The 20,088-nt window shown below is 39.2% G+C and overlaps 1 protein-coding gene across 2 annotated transcripts in view; it reads left to right on the top strand.

The window, feature by feature from the left end:
* The first annotated feature begins 2,465 nt into the window (after nucleotides 1-2,465).
* LOC130094472 (NACHT, LRR and PYD domains-containing protein 3-like) overlaps nucleotides 2,466-20,088 on the top strand; it is a 30,555-nt gene continuing 12,932 nt past the window's right edge. Inside the window, exons 1-6 of one of the 2 annotated variants that reach the window (XM_056260787.1) lie at nucleotides 2,466-2,633; nucleotides 4,082-5,866; nucleotides 15,098-15,268; nucleotides 16,061-16,240; nucleotides 17,298-17,471; nucleotides 17,915-18,079. In XM_056260787.1, coding sequence (XP_056116762.1) covers nucleotides 2,479-2,633; nucleotides 4,082-5,866; nucleotides 15,098-15,268; nucleotides 16,061-16,240; nucleotides 17,298-17,471; nucleotides 17,915-18,079 — 2,630 coding nt within the window. In that variant the 5' untranslated portion in view covers nucleotides 2,466-2,478. The remainder of the gene's footprint in view (nucleotides 2,634-4,081; nucleotides 5,867-15,097; nucleotides 15,269-16,060; nucleotides 16,241-17,297; nucleotides 17,472-17,914; nucleotides 18,080-20,088) is intronic. The other variant, XM_056260778.1, reaches the window with a different exon arrangement.

Genomic DNA, 20,088 nt, shown 5'->3' with positions numbered 1-20,088 from the left:
CACTCTGAGCGATTATAGAGAACTGGTGATCATTGATTGATCTAATGCTTTACATTCCCCTTCATTAGTGAAATTCAAAATTCACATCTGCAATTCAGGACAAAAAAAGTATAATAGAATTGTATAGAAAATATGTTTGACAGTTTATGACAACTAGTAATTTAATGCCTATATGTTTTGAGGGGTAAGACTATTCAACAGAGAACCAGTATAATACATTTTGATCAACATGACATAAGCAATTGATAATGTAAGAAACAGCAGACACTTACATTTATTGCATGAATGTACCAAAGCATTTGCAATTTGTTCAAAAGAATGATAAACTGCTTTCATGATGTGCACAAGTGACTAGATGATGTGGAGGTTGAACAAGAATTTTAGTTGTGATTTGAGAAATGCACCAAAGCGCCTTAAAAAAACGTATGTAATTAGTGTAAACATTTAATTAATATAATAATATAATATGAGAATGTTTCATGCAGCTGCTCTCCTCTATATAATATAATATAAAATAATATAATATATACTACAAAGAGAATGTTTGCTGTAACTGCTCTCCTCTTTATATAATATAAAATAATACAATGCAATATAATATAATAAGAATAATGTTTGCTGTAACTGCTCTCCTCAATATAATATAATATAATATAATATAATATAATATATAAAGAAAAAAGTTAGCTTGTTTGCTGTAGTGAATGTGTTGCTGTGGTAACTGGTAACGGAGTCCTGTCCTGCTCGTGCGGGGGGTGGGGGAGGGGCGGTGGCCACTCAGGGAAATCACTGATATTATGAGAGGAAACGGCAGAACGCAAAGTAGGAGAAAACACTTCAAACAAATAAAATCACTCATAAAAGCAAGCGATTTAGCATGTTTTCACATCTTTTGGTGGCTTGTGTGTTTTTATTAAACAAACTTGGATGAATAAATCATCACATCCATATTGACAGATTTAAACAGCTGTTCCTCCGCTTTTGGAAGAAAATATGTACTTTGTAAATTCACATGACGTAATGTCTCTGTCTCTTCCCCGCTTCAAACTCGTTCCTACATGATTAATAAACTCCTATGTAAGTTACTGTACAGCTGTATAGTCTCGGTGACGCGCAGCAGCGCGATCTTCACACACACATAACGTTACACAGAGCAGACTCCGATGCGAGAGCAAAACTGCGAGGATTAAAGTTTAATAACATGCCCATATACATCGTGAGAGCTCCTGCTGCTCAGGGTAAATTAGTCTATTTTTATTTAAATAATAATTATTGCGAATTTATCTATTATTGAATGTGGATTATCTGTCAATTCATTCATAATAATGATATCGCCTCCGCTCCGCCATTTTTGTTGATGACGTGATGGCCTCAGATTGGTCAGATCATTAAGTCCCGCTCTCATAGTGGCTTCCTGCGCTCTGATTGGTCAGAATCCCCGAAGTGTGTATCTTTTCCGGAAGTGCAGTACTCCTAGAGGGCGCTGTGTTATACACACTTTAGTGGGGGGGCATACACACTTCACATACACAAATCACTTAAAACTGATTTTTTGGGACAAGTGAGATTTTAAGTCTGGACACCATTTTAGAGTATGCTGAATGCCATTATATAGTCAAACAAATGAGGACATACAAAATGTCCTCAATTTTTGAGGTGGTCCTCAGTTTACTGGTGTGTATCCTGGTGAATGTACCCAAAAGGGACATAAACAAACACACACACACACACACACACACACACACACACACACACACACACACACACACACACACACACACACACACACACACACACACACACACACACACACACACACACACACACACACACACACACAAACGCATATGCATTAATTCTTCTGTTAAACCGTAGCAGTCTAAATCATAATTTACAGTCATATTTGGTTTTTAGGCGTTGTATTGTGTTGGTAAAAAAGTTGTAAAATTGCATATTACATTACACAGAAAACTTTAGTAAGCAACATTTGTGCAATTTTTGGCTTTTGTCAATAAGTTAAGCTCAAACAACAGTATAATGACATAATGTTGATAACCTCAAAAATCTAGTTCAACTGGTCCCTCAGCTGAATTTTATTTTTGTGGTTATCAACATTATGCCACTAGTACTGTTGTTTGAGCTTAACTTATTGAGCTGAACCCATAATATTACTTAAATGACAATTTGTTATAAATATTTATAATTAATAGGGAATCACAAATTATCCCAAAAAAAACTGGGGAAGTATTTATAGCATGGGTGTGTAAAGTCCAAGCATTTTCCGGAAAAAGAAAATCCTCTCCGGGTCAAAATGACCCGAACACAACATGGATAAACATGGAGAAAGTGTCACTAAAAACTATGCTTTTGCATCTGCCTCAGTAAAGGTGACTTTATTAACACAGTGTTTATGCATAACCTCATAAAAATAATTTTCCTTGTACTGTGTTTAATGTTTTCAGAAAAGCATCTGTAATAATGGATACAGAGGAGAACCCTCCAGCTAAAGAGCGTCGCTGTGAGAGGAGAGAAGAGGGTGCTGCACCATGTCCCAGCAGCGTGTCTATAAAGAGCACAAATTCAATGATTCAACCCATAAATTTCGGAAGTGGACCTGAGACCTCTGAACACATGTGAGATTCTTTTTCCAGTATTTGAGACAAGAACCTGAAACATCAGATAGTGCTAAGAAACAAAACGATTGCTTTGTCTTCTCTCTGTATCTCTAGGAGAAATAGAGGAGGCCCAATTTTGTGTTCTTATTACAAATGTTACTCCTGGTAGCTTATTCACACACACACACACACACACACACACACACACACACACACACACACACACACACACACACACACACACACACACACATTAACACACACATATGCAATAATTCTTCTGTTAAACCTTAGCAGTCTAAATCATCATTTACAGTCATATTTGGTTTTTAAGCGTTGTTTTGTTTTGGTAAAAAAGTTGTAAAATTGTATATTACATTACAGAGAAAAGTTTAGTAAGCAACATTTGTGCAATTTTTGGCTTTTATCAATAAATTAAGCTCAAACAACAGTATAATGACATAATGTTGATAACCTCAAAAATCTAGTTCAACTGGTCCCTCAGCTGAATTTTATTTTTGTGGTTATCAACATTATGCCACTAGTACTGTTGTTTGAGCTTAACTTATTGAGCTGAACCCATAATATTACTTTAATGACAATTTGGGGATTATACATACAATTGAGTGGATGTGTGTCTATTACTAACATGCAATATTAGGTATAAATATTTATACAACAGAATATTTTAGATACAATTATTAAATCTCTGCTTTGGCTATATAATGCCAGACACATGCACACATAGACCTCAATTGGTGCTCAAGCATCTTGCTGGTAGCAAAAATTCTCTCTGACCAATCAGTGATCTGTAGTGTTTTCACGTCACATTTTAGTATCAGTACGGCTCAACCAATGTGGTACCATTTAAAGCACGCTTCGGCTTGCTTTAAATGGTACCACCTCGGTTGAGCCGTACCAAACTATACCAAGCAGTGGAAAAGCGCCAAATGAGACACCGTGACGGCCAACACAGCTAACGCACTCAAATCAAGCAGCATCCATGTCTTCTTGACCTGCCTTCATTAGTGGCAGCCAGTTAACAGTCATGTCTGCATTGTTTGCCACTGCTGTGAAAATTAAATCACTATTAAAACATCTCAATAGAGTCAACCTAGTTTAGGATAAATACCTCCATTAAGCTTAACAAGCAAACTGATCTGATGTGTAAAATAGCGTCATGCAAGGTCGAAAATGCCAACAAAATGAATAAAATGCCCCCAAAAATTAAGATGTGTGAGTTCTTGTTATATTCATAATTGAGCAGGGACCGTTGACCCTATTGGAGCCATGTGATATTTTTGCCTGTATTGGACAAATGATACATGCATAGATATAGATCAATTTACAATATATTTTCGTGTGGCATGTCAGCATGCCATATACCTGAAAGAGCTACTTCTGTGTAACACTTGTGCCGAGAAGTGTAGACTAAATGCTCTAATTTCTTTTTGATGTTTTTGCAGTGGGGAAAATTATGTTACTGGAGACCTGCAGGATTCCTACCAAGAAATGAGTGATGCCATGAAGACAGCCAAAACCACTCACAAAACCAGCATGAAGAACAAGTATGAGCGCTTATTTGAGGGAATCAATCTACAAGAGAATCCAACCCTCCTGAACAGGATCTACACAGAGCTCTACATTATAGAGGGAGATGCTAAAGGGGTGAATGAAGAACATGAGATTTTAAAGATGGAGAAAACACTTTGGTCACAATTTTCACAAGATATTCCAATATACTGCAATGACATCTTTAAACCCTTACCTAAACCAGGATGTAAGGAGAATGACCAAATCAAGACTGTTCTTACTAAAGGCAACGCTGGAATTGGAAAAACCGTCTCAGTGCAGAAGTTCATTCTGGACTGGGCCGAGGGAAAAGCTAATCAGGATGTAGATTTCATGTTTGTGCTTCAATTTCGAGCGCTGAACTTGATTACAGATCATCAGTACAGTCTTCACAGTCTTCTGCTGGACTTTCATCCTGAACTTAAAGAACTGGACCCAAAGATTTATGATGAATGTAAAGTTGTGTTCATCTTTGATGGTCTGGATGAAAGCAGAATTACACTGTTTTCTGATGATAAGAAAGTTTCTGATGTCAATGAGACTTCATCAGTGGGTGTGTTGATTTCAAACCTCATAAAAGGAGATCTGCTTCCCTCTGCTCACATCTGGATCACCTCCAGACCAGCAGCAGCCAATCAGATCCCCTCCAAATACATCAGCCATGTGACAGAAATTCAGGGATTCAATGACCCTCAGAAGGAGGAATATTTCAGGAAGAGAATCACTGATGAGCATCAAGCCAGCATTATCATCTCTCACATTAAAAAATCAAGAAGCCTCCACATCATGTGCCACATACCCGTCTTCTGCTGGATCACATCCACTGTGCTTCAAAACATCCTGAAACAACATGCCAATGCAGAAATCCCTCAAACTATGACTGAAATGTACATCCACTTCCTGCTGATTCAGATCAACATGAGAGAACAGAAGTATGAAGAGAGAGATCCAGAGAAACTCCTGCAGTCCAACAGAGACATGATTTTGAAACTTGCTGAACTGGCTTACAAACAGCTGATGAAGGGCAATGTGATGTTCTATGAGAAGGACCTGATTGAGAGCGGCATAGACGTCACTGATGCCTCAGTGTATTCTGGGATTTGCACTGAGATCTTTAAGGAGGAACCTGTGATTCATCAGAAGAAAGTCTACTGCTTCATACATCTGAGCTTCCAGGAGTTTCTGGCAGCTTTCTATGAGTTTCACTCCCAGAAAAGGTCTTTGGGCATGCGGCTCAAAAAAGTAATTGATGAATCATTGAAGAATGGACTCTTGGATCTTTTCCTGCGATTCTTGCTGGGCATCTCACTGGAGTCCAATCAGAGACTCTTAAAGGATCTACTGATAGACACAGAGAACACCTCAGATATCATCGATAGTGTCTTAATGTGTATTAAACATAAAATTAAAGGCAATGAACAACTCTCAGCTGATAAATCCATCAATCTGTTCCTCTGTCTGCTGGAAGTGAATGATCAGACTCTCTACACTGAGATACAGAAGTTTGTGAGATCAGGCATGGACTCACAGGAACTCTCACCTGCTCACTGCTCAGCAATAGCCTACATGATTGAGATGTCAGATGAGCCGCTGGATGAACTGAACTCCAAGAAATTAAAGGCATCAGATGAAGGCAAAAGAAGACTGATACCAGCTGTGAGGAACTGCAGAAAAGCCCTGTAAGGATTTTGTCATAAAGTGGCAGATTTTTTAATCACTGTGCCATAGCAGTTTAGCCAGATTGGAAGAGAAGTCTAAACCATGAATGAGTTGTAATCTCAGTATAATAACAGTTTATCTTCTAGTGATCATGATTTTTCATGGCCGATTTTGAATTTATTAATTTTTTTACTAGAAAAATTGGCAGATTTCGATACTGGTTGCTGACTTTGTTCAAGCTAATTTATTTGTTTATTTGCTCTATTACAGGCCAAACTGGCTTTAAAGTCCCTGTCAAGTCAAAACTAAGTATGTGTTCTGAGTTTGTCACACCACAGAAACATGTTATTAGCCACCCAGCCAAATTTGAATGATAAAAAAAGCCTCCAAGTAAATAAAATAAGCTATCAAATCTTGTAAAAATTAGCAGTATTCTCTGCTCTCAAATGCTGGGGGCGTGTCTGCTGGCTGCGCTGAAACCACACCCACCTGCGGGAAAGCAGATAACGGTGATATTAGGTGATACTGCTTTCGGGACTGGAGGATGAAGGCCGAGGCGGGAGATAGTCGGTTCGGCCCCATTCACCAGTAACAGCAGATTATCAGTGAATCCCAGTTGTCTCAGACGAATCCTGTGTAAAATGATCACTACAAAGGCGGGTGTTGGTGGTGATACTTAGCTCTCCATCAAGGTGGCTCTTCACAAAATTAATCCACCTCTTCTTGATATGATTGTTTTACGGAAATTTAAATAAGATGAAGCTCAGTGGCTCCAGTGCTTCATCGACAGTAGGGGCAGGGCCAGCCTCAGTGGCTCCAGTGCATCATCGACAGTAGGGGCAGGGCCAGGAGCTCAGTGACTCCAGTGTGTCATCAGTAGGGGCGGGGCCAGGAGCTCAGTGACTCCAGTGTGTCATCAGTAGGGGCGGGGCCAGGAGCTCAGTGGCTCCAGTGTGTCATCAGTAGGGGCGGGGCCAGGAGCTCAGTGGCTCCAGTGGGTCATCAGTAGGGGCGGGGCCAGGAGCTCAGTGGCTCCAGTGTGTCATCAGTAGGGGCGGGGCCAGGAGCTCAGTGGCTCCAGTGCGTCATCAGTAGGGGCGGGGCCAGGAGCTCAGTGGCTCCAGTGCGTGATCAGTAGGGGCGGGGCCAGGAGCTCAGTGGCTCCAGTGCATCATCGACAGTAGGGGCGGGGCCAGCCTCAGTGGCTCCAGTGCGTCATCGACAGTAGGCTCCATGTGTAATAGCGCATCCTACCGTATGACAGTGAAAACATGGATAGCCAGGAAATTCTGTCAATGGCTTGGAAAGAGTAAAGTAGATTTACAGTAAATTCCTAAGTACACTACCAGTGGCCTAGCCTACACAAAAAATCAGATACTCAGAATTAGGAACATGTTTTCTTTATAAATCAATATTTTCAAACAATGTAAGTTTATAAGACTGTATTTAAAAAAATTTGAAAAAAGTATTAAATTGCCTCCTCAATCAAAAGATTAAAAACAACTACAAGCCAAGTACACTTAGAATACTTAATTATACTTTAAAGTATATAGGGGCTTTCACACCGGAGGAACCTTTTCATAGTTCCTAGAACTATTGGCGGAAGTACCCGGATTTTGGCTTTCGCACCGCAGGAACTAGGAATGATTTTAGTTCTAGGAACTGCTCTTACTTCAGAGTAGGGTCTAAACCAAACACTAAAGGAACTGTAAGCCCGTCTAGATCGGCCCAAAGGCGGTTTCCGATAACGGGTGAAGGTCTCTGCGTGTTACTGTCATTCCTTTTACACAAAACAACAAGATTAAATGAAATACATTATCTCATATGTATTACCTCTTTATTTCATCTGACTCCATAAATGAAAAAGGTTTTGATGATATCTGAGCATCATTAAAAGTGAGCGAATGTTTGATTATTCGGTAACACTTTACAATACGGGTGCACTAATATGCATTAATTCATGTTTAACTAATGAACAGATAATCATGAGTTAATGTATGACTCATGAAGAACTAAACCATTAATTATTACTGCATCAGCAACTAATAAAGAGTATGATTAATAGATTAAGTAATACATGAATTGCTATTAATTCAATGTGTCATTGTGTATTAACTCCTTAACATATTTATTAACTAATAGTGTAAATTAATGTGTTAATTATCACAATTAGTCAAAGCTATGCACTTCAACTTCCAGTTGTCTGCTTTAATTAATCATTAGTTAATGATTTGCAAGGGTATCATTATGTTATGACTTTACTTGTTGAGGCACATGACTATTAACTAATTGTTAAGTAATATGTAATTTTGGTTTTGACATCCACACTATGGATTTCAATTTCCCGCCTTCTATAACCTGGATTCGACTGTGCCAGATGAACCGCCGCATCCAACAGTTCATGGCACAGGAGTGTGTCAGGTTAAGCTTGAGCTCTAGGATTTAAAGGAAGAACACTGAGAATATGCGGCCGGGCTCTGCTATTTCATAACACTGTGTCTAGACCGGACAAAGAAACTAGAACCCATTATAATCAGTGATACAACACTGATGCGATACAATGCTAGCCTACACGACACAACAAAACCCGGACAGTAAACTGATGCCTCACTCTATTTCTGACGTACTCCGAGCTCTTGCGCTACTTCTGTTATGAAGGACAAATGGACTTGCAGTGGTCTGTCATGTCCAGTGTAGACAGCTGTAATGGTCTCGTCCAGTTTAAACACGGTGTAACAGCGTCAGTATTTCAGATTCTGCTGTGCTGATATTTGTGTGCGGCCCAACTTGCCCAGCCTTCAAACACTCTGACATTACACTCACTGCATGTGCAACTGCCCCACAGACCTTTTGAGGGGATGACAAAACCCATAACCATAATGACATATTACTTAATTAGTTAATACCGTAGTCATATGCCTCAACAAGTAAAGTCATAACATAATGATACCTTTGCAAATCATTAGCTAATGATTAATTAAAGCAGACAACTGGAAGTTGAAGTGCATAGCGTTGACTAATTGTGGTAAGTAACACATTCATTTACACCATTAGTTAATAAAATATGTCATTAATATGTTATTATTGACTTATCTGTAGTAGTGGCCATACCTCTACTGACGTAAACGTTAAGTTAAATTCAACTGTATGCAATTCCATGGGGGCTATACCAAAGTATCTTTGATCTTTGATAAGGAATTAATACACAATGATACGTTTAATTAATAGCAATTCATCTATTACTTAATCTATTAATCATATAGACTCTTTATACATTAACTCTTGATTATCTGTGCATTAGTTAACCATGAATTAATGCATATTAGTGCACCCGTATTGTAAAGTGTTACCGATTATTCTTTTCTAACTCTTTAATTATATTTTACCCGTTCAGATTAGGAAACTATGTCGCTCAGAGGTCCTTACGTCATCTGTTTAATGTGTTTCACAATCTCGCCAGTTTTGGTCCTCAAACTGAGGTAATTGCTATATACCTGAGATCGGTCACATTCATGTTTACACAATCAAAGATACTTTGGTATAGCCCCCATGGAATTGCATACAGTTGAATTTAACTTAACGTTTACTTCAGTAGAGGTATGGCCACTACTACAGATAAGTCAACCAACTTTACTTGTCTTATAATAGCTTTGGATTGGCCATACCGTGATTTCCCACGTACACTTATCTAAAGAAACATTAGATCAAAACAGAGGTAAGACACACCCAGATTTATGTTGGTCAAGCAGCACTTTTGCTGCCCTAAACGGAAATTCACTTCTTGTCTTTGCAAACTACTGTAAAACTTAATAGCCTGGGCTTTTATTTTCCCAAATCGCCGAACTGCACCGGCTTGTGTTTGAGATAGGCGTCTATATGAGACAGGCCTTTAATTTAGTATTGAGATGTTGTTCATTGAGTGTCTAAAGATAACGATCCAAATAGCAGAGGCTGATAGACGGAAAGCATGAGAGTCGGAGGTTACACATTATATTACGTTTTATTTATAATTCGATTGTGTTTAACAAATCAGTTAATGTAAGAATTAGCCTACCCCTACCGTATGTCTAAAGGGGGTCACACACCGGACGAGAAGCGCAGCACCGCGCCGCGTCTATGACAACTCAAGGTATCGCACACCGGACGCGCACTTTCTCAGTTTATGGCTAGCTATATTGTTATGTTTAAGGACATTATGGAATTAAGATAATGTCTGTACGATGTTATGATTGTACTGTACAATTAAATACAATCGTTGCCAAGTCTGCAGTCTGAAAACTTTACCTCAGAGCGTCCGTTAACTGAATGAATTGAGAATATCATAATACCTCGAGTTGTCATAGACACGACACTGCACTTCTTGTCCGGTGTGCGACCCCCTTTAGATTACTGGCAGCATAAAAAAAACGAAACGATGTGACAGCCATGGGCTGAACAATACAATTTACCGGTAATATCCATTGAGCCTATATGAATTTGTTGCCCGAAACACATCAACAAGAAAGAATGAAGGCTACCCTGTAAAACAACTGCAATCATGTCATACAAAATGAACTTATTCATCACTATCATCATCATCGTGATCCTCAACTTCAAGTTCATTGGCGAATTCCTCCTCCTCGTCGCTCTCCTCCACTTCTCCTTCTCCGGCCTCCGCTAACTCTGCCTGCCTTGCTTGCGCTAACAGCTCCAGCCCAGATGCGCAATCTGCACCATAGAACTGGCTTAAACAGACGATGACGATCTGATGGGTTTTAGAAGATTAAATACAACCTGAAACTAAAAAACAGACATGGGGCCGTATTCACAAAGAATTTTAAGGCTAAAAGTAGCTCCTAACTGGCGAATTTAGGAGCAACTCCTAAAAATAATGGGCGTGTCACTCCTAACTTTAGGACTCCTAATTTTTTTCACTAAGAGTAATTCACGAAGCATTTTAGCCCTAAAAGTAGCACCTAAGTCTGGGACAGCTTAAAAGAAGTCGAGAGGATTCCTAACTCACTAAGACCTATTCACAAAGGATTGTAGCACACACCACCGCCTCTCACAGTCGTCCGGGATCCGCGACACAAGCGGGAATGCTGCATTGATCTGCAAACAAATCCTCTCCCACTCTCACGCTTAGTTTTGCTTGATATCCCAGTGCTGAATTTCCCTTTTATTGTGTTTTTTTGGGGGCTTTCTTTTCCACTTTGGCGAATTCATAATCCACCGTCATTCAACTATTACATTACTTCAATAGGAGCAACATTTCCTTGCTTTAAGTAGTCTATTTAGGCTAATAGGATGTCAATTAACCAAGCAAGTGTTAATGCAAGCGTCGTTTTTCATTATTAGGCAAGTGGCGGTTTTCATTGGGGTATTAGGCTACCTTGGTTTAATTTAATTTAATTCACGACTTTTCTCTCTCTCTCTGCCTTTTTTAGAATTACACTTCACTGGGGCCTGCACAAACATGTCATTATATATGCATTTCGATGACATTACTATTATTATTTAGTGTAGGACACAGACATATTTAGATGTCGTAATTCCATGATTTGTTGTGTCTGTGTTATGTTTCACATGATGGCCCTGTCATCCAACAACCAATCACCGTGATCATTGCGAGGAAGCTCGTGCATGAGAATTGAAGTCATCCATAGCAACGAAGACTCACTCTTAGTTAAAGGTGCATAGCGCAGGTCTCTGAGTTTTTGCAGAACTATGCCCCCTCTGGCGACAAGCGAAACTGCAACCAGTGATGTGCACGCTCATGGACCACACTCACGCTTGCACGAGCACGAGCTGTTCATCACCAAAAGAGCATCAGCCGCACAAATGCGAACCTGCGAACCTGACATAAAATGGGAGTGCCGGTGTTGTGCCAAATTTCGACCCCCGCCAAATTATTACCCCTCTAGCATTGGTAGGTTTAGGATTAGTTGTGAGGGAGGGGGTAGGATTAGGGGCGGGGTTGGGATTAGCCAATCAGGTACTGACTTCAATGTGGGGGGTAATAATTTGGCAGGGGGTCGAAATTAGGGACAACACCGGCATCCACTCTGCATCACGGGCTAATTTGAGCTACAGATCGCCACCAGCCTTCTTCAGCATCTTCCTAAATACTCAGACCAGGGCAGAAACCTCAGTGGGAATTTGCATTACTCACCGTCCCAGACTTACTGGGGACAGAAGTTGATTTAGGACATGGGGGCACCCCCACAGCAGTTGACGTCATCCATAGCAACGAAGACTCACTCTTAGTTAAAGGTGCATAGCGCAGGTCTCTGAGTTTTTGCAGAACAAGATATCTCTAAACTCTCCACACCTTATTACCTTTTTGGTTTACTTCTGTGGGAATGAGACCTTTGTACCAGTCGCACTGAGACATTTCAAATTATACCAAACATGTATAATACTGTATGATAATCGTTCATATTAAACCATATAGATTTTTTCAGAATTCAGATAGAGATGGGTGAAGGGAATGTGTAAATTGTGAGGTGATCAACTCAAGTGTGATCGTGTCTCGAATGGGAATGGTAATAAAGCAAGAGAGTTCTTTTGTTAATTGACCCTTCGCTAAGCCACACCCGAAAACCGCCACTGGCCAATCGTGGCTTAGCAACCGTAACTAGGCGTGGGAGGTCTGTCAAGCTTTCGAGCGAGGCAAACATGCCGACGCGTTGTGCGTATGGATTGTGCAAATCTGATACCCGGTATTCTAAAAGTTTGGACGGTGGGGTGGCATTTTTTCTCTTCCCGAAACCTAAAAGCCAAAGGGGAGAAATCCCGGGCGTGGATCAAGCAGTGTGGAGACCCATTCACAACTAAATGTCGACAGGATTAACAAAACAAAAAAACGCCTATTGCTTGGAAATAATGGCGGTTCTTTGTTCATAATGCATATATTTGAACGTAAAATAAGACGATTAAAGGCAAGACGGAGGCTCACTGACATACTTTAAAATATGTTTCAGCATTGTGTTAATCGACGGCGGACGGCCTACTAACGTTAACTTTATCCCTGTAACTTTACCCCAATCCGATCGCGGCTCTCCCGGTGTTAGATTGATAAGCTTTTTGATTTAAATTGATTTGATATTAGATTATTTTCACATTTCACTTACTCTGCTGTGCATGAACATAGCTGTTCAATTTGTGTGTTTCCCATTTGAATGGTCTGCTAAGGAGGCGGCTGCTGCTTACGCTGGGACCTAACGTTATAGGCTTTAGCTTCAATTTTGATGAAATTATTCTCTAATCGGTTGCATATTATGTCGTGGATATATCCCTCGAATGCATACTGCTGTCCCTTTTGTCTTGCTCTCTCAGATATTTCACTTGTTCGCCAAAAATGACTAAATATCTCCTTGGGAATGTCTGACACCGGTGCATTCACACTGTAATAGACGTGGCAGCCGCGAAAGCTTGACAGGCGTAGCAACAGTAACTAAGGAGGGCGGGGCTTAGCGAAGGGTCAATTAAAATTAATTTCAGTTTAAGTCACTTACGTGTTGGTTTCAAGAGAGAGAAAGTAAGGTTGCCGCTTGGCCAAAATGTAGAAATGAAATGAGTTAGCATTTTAGCACTTCCGGTTCCATCATCCCGAAGTCAATGTTTTTTTTTTGGTTAAATGGCTGAAATAAGGTCTGTGGTGAATATAAGCTCAAGACACTTTCAAGTTTTATTCTACGACATAAAATACATCAGTATTTCCCCACTCATTTTTAAGCTGTTACGTGTCTTGAAAAAGGCGATTGCTAACAAGTGGCTAAATGGCACAACAGAGGCTGTCGAGGAGTTTAAACATCATCTCGCCGAACAGCTAAACTCAGTCCACTTTTACAGCAACATTATGCTTATTATTGTTCTCTTATAAACTAGTCTAATTCAAATGTTCTGGGAAAATGTTTTAGATAAAAAACTAAGAGTTGTCGGAGGCTCAGTGATGGTGATGTTGAAGTCGTGGAACAGTCTAGTTCGTTTATAGCCTACCTTTAGCTTTTTACTTCTGGTGACTGCAATTAGGCTTAAAAAATTCAAGGTTTTTTCATCTGTGAAAATTACCTTGATGGACAAAACGTGTATATCATAAACTGCTGTTGATCAGAGAGCTTGTTTTTTGCGATAATCCAAAAGCCTATGAAAAAATGCGAACTGCCGGTTGGCCTACAAAGTGGCGTCATACCGGCACCACTCTATTACCATAGAGATTAGAATTTTTGACCACCTTTTCTTTAACGCAAAATTCATTAATACATTAATAAAGAGTAAGCGTCCCACTAAAATATGTAATTTTTCAAGTTTCTATTGAATGTGAGCATTTTGGGGAGAAAAATAATAATAATTCATTACATTTATATAGCGCTTTTCTAGGCACTCAAAGCGCTTCACATGGAAGGGGGAATCTCCTCAACCACCACCAGTGTGCAGCATCCACCTGGATGATGCGACGGCAGCCATATTGCGCCAGAACGCCCACCACACACCAGCTTACTGGTGGAGAGGAGACAGAGTGATGAAGCCAATCAGAGTATATATATATATGGGGATGATTCAGAGGCCACTGGGCAAATTTGGCCAGGATGCCGGGGTTACACCCCTACTCTTTCGAAAGACATCCTGGGATTTTTAATGACCACAGAGAGTCAGGGCCTCGGTTTAACGTCTCATCCGAAGGACGGTGCTCTTTGACAGTATAGTGTCCCCGTCACTATACTGGGGCGTTAGGACCCACACAGACCACAGGGTGAGCGCCCCCTGCTGGCCTCACTAACACCTCGTCTAGCAGCAACCTGGTTTTCTCAGAAGGTCTCCCATCCAGGTACTAACCCGGCTCAGCCCTGCTTAGCTTCAGTGGGCAACCAGTCTTCGGCTACAGGGTGATATGGCTGCTGGCTAGTGCTGGAAGTGTGGTGGAATCTGTGTATATGAATACTGTGATAATTACAGTACTCCAGTTCTCCTTATGTATCGCAATCGGTATTATGCAGATTAGTGTGTAGTGCTACTGTGTATATTTTCTCTGCTTTTATTTATACTGTTGTTTTTTATTTATTATCGTTGTTTTGTATTTATTATCGTTTTAAGCAATTTTGTGTTTTAAAAAAAAAAATCCTTTCTAGAGATTTTGTGTGGGTTTTTTAAAATCCTTTCTAGAAAGATCAACTATGATGGTGATGAACGGTGCTTTGAAACCTTCTGAGACCTTCCTATTTAAATGGTAATTCTGCAAAGTGTCAATTAACCATTTACTGTTATTTTAGATTCTCAGGTTGTAATCTCACTTATCAGTGCTGTGAAAGTGTGGCTACAGCTCTACAATTCAATTCTTCATTGAGAGAGCTGGACCTGAGTAACAATAACTTGGAAGATCGCGGAGGGAAGCTGCTGTTTGATGCACTAAAGAGTCCAAACTGTCAACTAGAAAAACTGAGGTTTGTTTGTCAGATTCCTTTGTATATATTTGTTATTTCATTTTACTAACAGTATAGAGAGTTGATTTGTTGGACACACCTGCACAAAACAATAACAGCAGACAGACGAATGAAAATGCAAATTCAACAGCAGCTGTTTCTTTGGGCACTGCTGTAAACAAAGCAGCTGCGCTTATAAACACTAGTTTATTCAGAGGTGAGAGGAAAAGTCAATGGCATCGAAACTTTTCTGAAGACAGTCACGTGAAGCAGAGCAGAGACAAAGGCAATCCCCGATTGGAGATTGAGAGCGAGACCAGGGCTCGTGAGGAACTGCCTGGAGAAATCAGGAGGGGAAGCAAAAACAAAACTGAAAGATTAAAACAAAACTGGCAAAGTATCCAACACGACATGGCAGAACACAAGACAGTGCGGCTTGAACAATTGGCTTGTGTTAACGTCCCGTTTACAGACCTCGTAATATTTGCACACAAGACATTTTGGGAAATTATTGCAATGTAGTTTGTGTGCAAGATCGCCAAAATAAAGCTAAAACCCGTCCAGTTGCCGATAGTGTGTTTGGAGCAAAAACCATCCATTTCAGATGTATGGCTGGTGGACCGGTGCATCTCTATCTTCTGTGTATTTTTTTTAATCCTTTCTAGAAAGATCAACTATGATAGTGATGAATGGTGCTCTGAAATGTGTAGGGCATAGTAACAGTTGTTAACGTTAAGATCAAACAGTTTTGAGACCTTCCTATTTAAATGGGAATTCTGTAAAGTGTCAATTAACCATTTACTGTTATTTTAGATTGTCAGGTTGTAATCTCACTGATCAGTGCTGTGAAAGTGTGGCTACAGCTCTACAATTAAATTCTTCATTGAGAGAGCTGGACCTGAGTAACAATCACTTGGAAGATCGCGGAGGGAAGCTGCTGTTTGATGCACTGAAGAGTCCAAACTGTCAACTAGAAAAACTGAGTTTTTTTTTGTCAGATTCATTTCATTTTACTAACAGAATAGAGAGTTGATTTGTTGGATAAAAGTGGAAATGATCAAATATATTGTTATTTGCCAGTTTCAAAAATGTTACAGCATGATTTAAGTTATATATATATATATATATATATATATATATATATATATATATATATATATATATATATATATATATATATATACACTGCCTATACATATAAAAAAGAAACAACTGATAAAAATCTTTGGAATGTCACAATTCATTTCAGCCCAAAGAATATCAGATAAATTTGTACCACTTTATGAACACATTTTACTGAAAGTTACACTGCTCACTGAAAGCTCTTCTTGAATCTTTTGCCCCAGCTAACAATTTCTGGTTCCCAGAACATCCCCAGAACTAACGTTCTCTGTTGGTTATCCTGGAAAGTTTTCTTTATGTAAAAAGAACGTTCCCTGTTGGTTTTGTCCCTAACTTCTATACTCTGATATCATTTACCCTGCTATACATCAGTAATCATCCAGTACTGCTGCATCAATACTACAAACCATGTCTTTTGATCTGTTTTAATGCTTCATATGATTTCTATTGATTAAACTACAGATTCAATTTTTCCATTAACATGTAAGATTTCGTATGGGCTTGTGTCACTACCACAATGACCCAGATTTTACGTTATTTCAGCGCCAAATAACAATGACTAACAGTACAATCTAGGGTTTTTAAAATATGAAATTTATTCACAGACATTAAAAAAAATTAAGAAACCGTTATTTTATGAACTAATTAACTTTAACTAGGATAATGTTCTGAGAAGGTTCACTTTAGTCAAATCTAAAAATAACCTACAGGGAACGTTCTGTATAAGTTATCTTTAGGTTGTTACAAAAAACCCTCCCTGCAACCTTCTGGGGGGGGGGAAAAGAAAGAAAAAACATACAGAGAATGTTCCTAGAATGTTCTTATTTGGGAATGTTCTGTGTTTACTGGGTTTTGTAAAGCATAAATACATTGCAAATGCAGTTCTTACATAAGGGTCAATGATGTAATAATTTAATCTTCTGTTTAGATTGTCCATCGGTAAGTTCACTGATCAGTGTTGTGAAAGTGTGGCTTCAGCTCTACAGTCGTCAAACTCCTGCATAAAGGAACTGGACCTGAGTAACAATAACTTGAAAGATTCAGGAGTGAAGCTGCTCTCTGATGCACTGAAGATTCCAAACTGTAAACTGGAGAAACTGAGGTAATTTTAAAATAGTCATAAAACTGAGGGGATATATATTTATATATATTAGGGCTGTCAAAAGATTAATCGCGATTAATCGCATCCAAAATAAAAGTTTGTGTTTACATAATACACGTGTGTGTACTGTGTATAATTATTTTGTATATAAATGCACACACGTATATATTTCAGAAAAATATGTTATTTATATATAAAATGTTTATATTTATATAAAATATACATTATATATAGGCTACATTCAGTCAATATACAGTATATACATGCAAATATTTCTTAAATACACATGCATGTGTGGGTATTTATTTATTAAAAATAATTATACACAGTACACACACATATATTATGTAAACACAAACTTTTATTTTTGTTGCGATTAATCGTGATTAATTTTTTGACAGCCCTAATATATATATTTATGCCTTTGATGTCTGTCATTGTAGATTATCTGGCTGTATGGTGACAAAAGAAGGATGCTCTCATCTAGCTTCAGCTCTGAGTTTAAACTTCTCACACTTGAGAGAGCTGGATCTGAGCTACAATCACCCTGGAGATTCAGTGCTCACTGCACTGATGGAGGATCCAAACTGCAAACTGGAAAAACTCTGGTATGATGGACACTACCTATGTTTACATGAATACTTTTTTATTGATATAAATGTAGCCTATTATTATATGATTTCATTCTCATTGATAATTCACAAAATACTCCTTACATGAACTCTAAATTGAGGTACTGAGTTAATATACAACCCGAATTCCGGAAAAGTTGGGACGTTTTTTAAATTTGAATAAAATGAAAACTATAAGACTTTCAAATCCCATGAGCCAATATTTTATTCACAATAGAACATAGATAACATAACAAATGTTTTAACTGAGAAAATTTACACTTTTATCTAATAAATTAGCCCATTTCAAATTTGATGCCTGCTACAGGTCTCAAAATAGTTGGGACGGGGGCACGTTTACCATGGTGTAACATCTCCTCTTCTTTTCAAAACAGTCTGAAGACGTTTGGGCATCGAGTTTATGAGTGTCTGGAGTTTTGGTGTTGGAATTTGGTCCCATTCTTGCCTTATATAGGTTTCCAGCTGCTGAAGTGTTCGTGGTCGTCTTTGACGCATTTGTCGTTTAATGATGCGCCAAGTGTTCTCTATAGGTGAAAGATCTGGACTGCAGGCAGGCCAATTCAACACCCGGACTCTTCTACGATGTAGCCATGGAGTTGTAATAGCTGCAGTATGTGGCTTTGCATTGTCCTGCTGAAATACACAAGGCCTTCCCTGAAATAGACATCGTCTGGAGGGGAGCATATGTTGCTCTAAAACCTTTATATAGCTTTCAGCATTTATAGTGCCTTCCAAAACATGCAAGCTGCCCATACCGTATGCACTTATGCACCCCCATACCATCAGAGATGCTGGCTTTTGAACTGAACGCTGATAACACGATGGAAGGTCTCCCTCTTCTTTTGCCCGGAGAACACAGCGTCCGTGATTTCCAACAAGAATGTCAAATTTGGACTCGTCGGACCATAGAATACTTTTCCACTTTGAAATAGTCCATTTTAAATGAGCCTTGGCCCACAGGACACGACGGCACTTCTTTTTTTTTTTTTTTTTTTTAAACAAATATATATATATATATATATATATATATATATATATTTTTTTTATTCAAGCTTTTGACATTGACAGGGTTTAGACATAGTTGGCCAGTCTGAGCTAAGACAAATTGCCCAGGTGGCTATTCTCCACAGAATACACACTAAAGTACATTTTCACAATATATATCACAAATAATTACCAGAAAAAAAAAAGAAAAAAAAAAAGGAAACTAAGCATCAGAATTGGGTAGTTATTCAGTCCTTCCATGCCAGGTTCTGTATTCCCAGCGCTAGCAGATGTGTCTCTCCCCCCCAAGATAAGTGAAGAAGGGGTCCCATACTCTATAGAATTTAAAAGGTTTATCTTTTAATGCTGTTGAAAAAGCTTCATAAGGAATAAGGCCTTTGGCTGTGTTGATCCACTGTGCTATTGATGGGGCTCGATCTGTTATCCAACATACAAGTATGCATTTGCGAGCACAGTGTAGTAAAATTTGAAGAAGGTGTGCCCCTTGGAATTTGGACGGGAGTTCCTGGCTCATCCCAAGCAAACATGTCTTTGGTCCTAATTGTAATGAGCAGCGAAATATGCTCTCAAGTTCCTTTAGGACGCCCATCCAGAATAGTTGTATTGTTGAGCAGCTCCAGAAACAGTGGAAGAGGGTTCCTTCTAGTCTTTTACATTTATTACAGAGGTTGGAGAGTTTTGGGTTCACTTTATGTCTTTGGGCTGGAGTCACATGCAAACGATGAACAATTTTAAATTGCATTTCCCAGGCTGAGTTGTTGGCTAGATCAGGCCCGTCGCCAAGGGGGGGCATTAGGGGGCCGTGCCCCCCCAGATGACACAACGTGCCCCCCTAATCATATGGTCATTGAACAAACTTACTATTGAGAGCAAAAAAACGTATCCACGTATTCCATAACGAAATGTCGTCAGCAGCATGTAGCACACAGGTGCACTAATCTCTGTAACTTTAAATAACACATTGTCTTCAGAAATATGAA

Source organism: Rhinichthys klamathensis, unplaced genomic scaffold (assembly GCF_029890125.1).
Source record: "Rhinichthys klamathensis goyatoka isolate OS25496 unplaced genomic scaffold, OSU_Roscu_1.1 h1tg000009l_1, whole genome shotgun sequence".
Classification (NCBI taxonomy): Eukaryota; Metazoa; Chordata; class Actinopteri; order Cypriniformes; family Leuciscidae; genus Rhinichthys; species Rhinichthys klamathensis.
The sequence above is the reverse complement of the archived record's forward strand: the minus strand, read 5'-3'. Positions and strand labels throughout refer to the sequence as shown.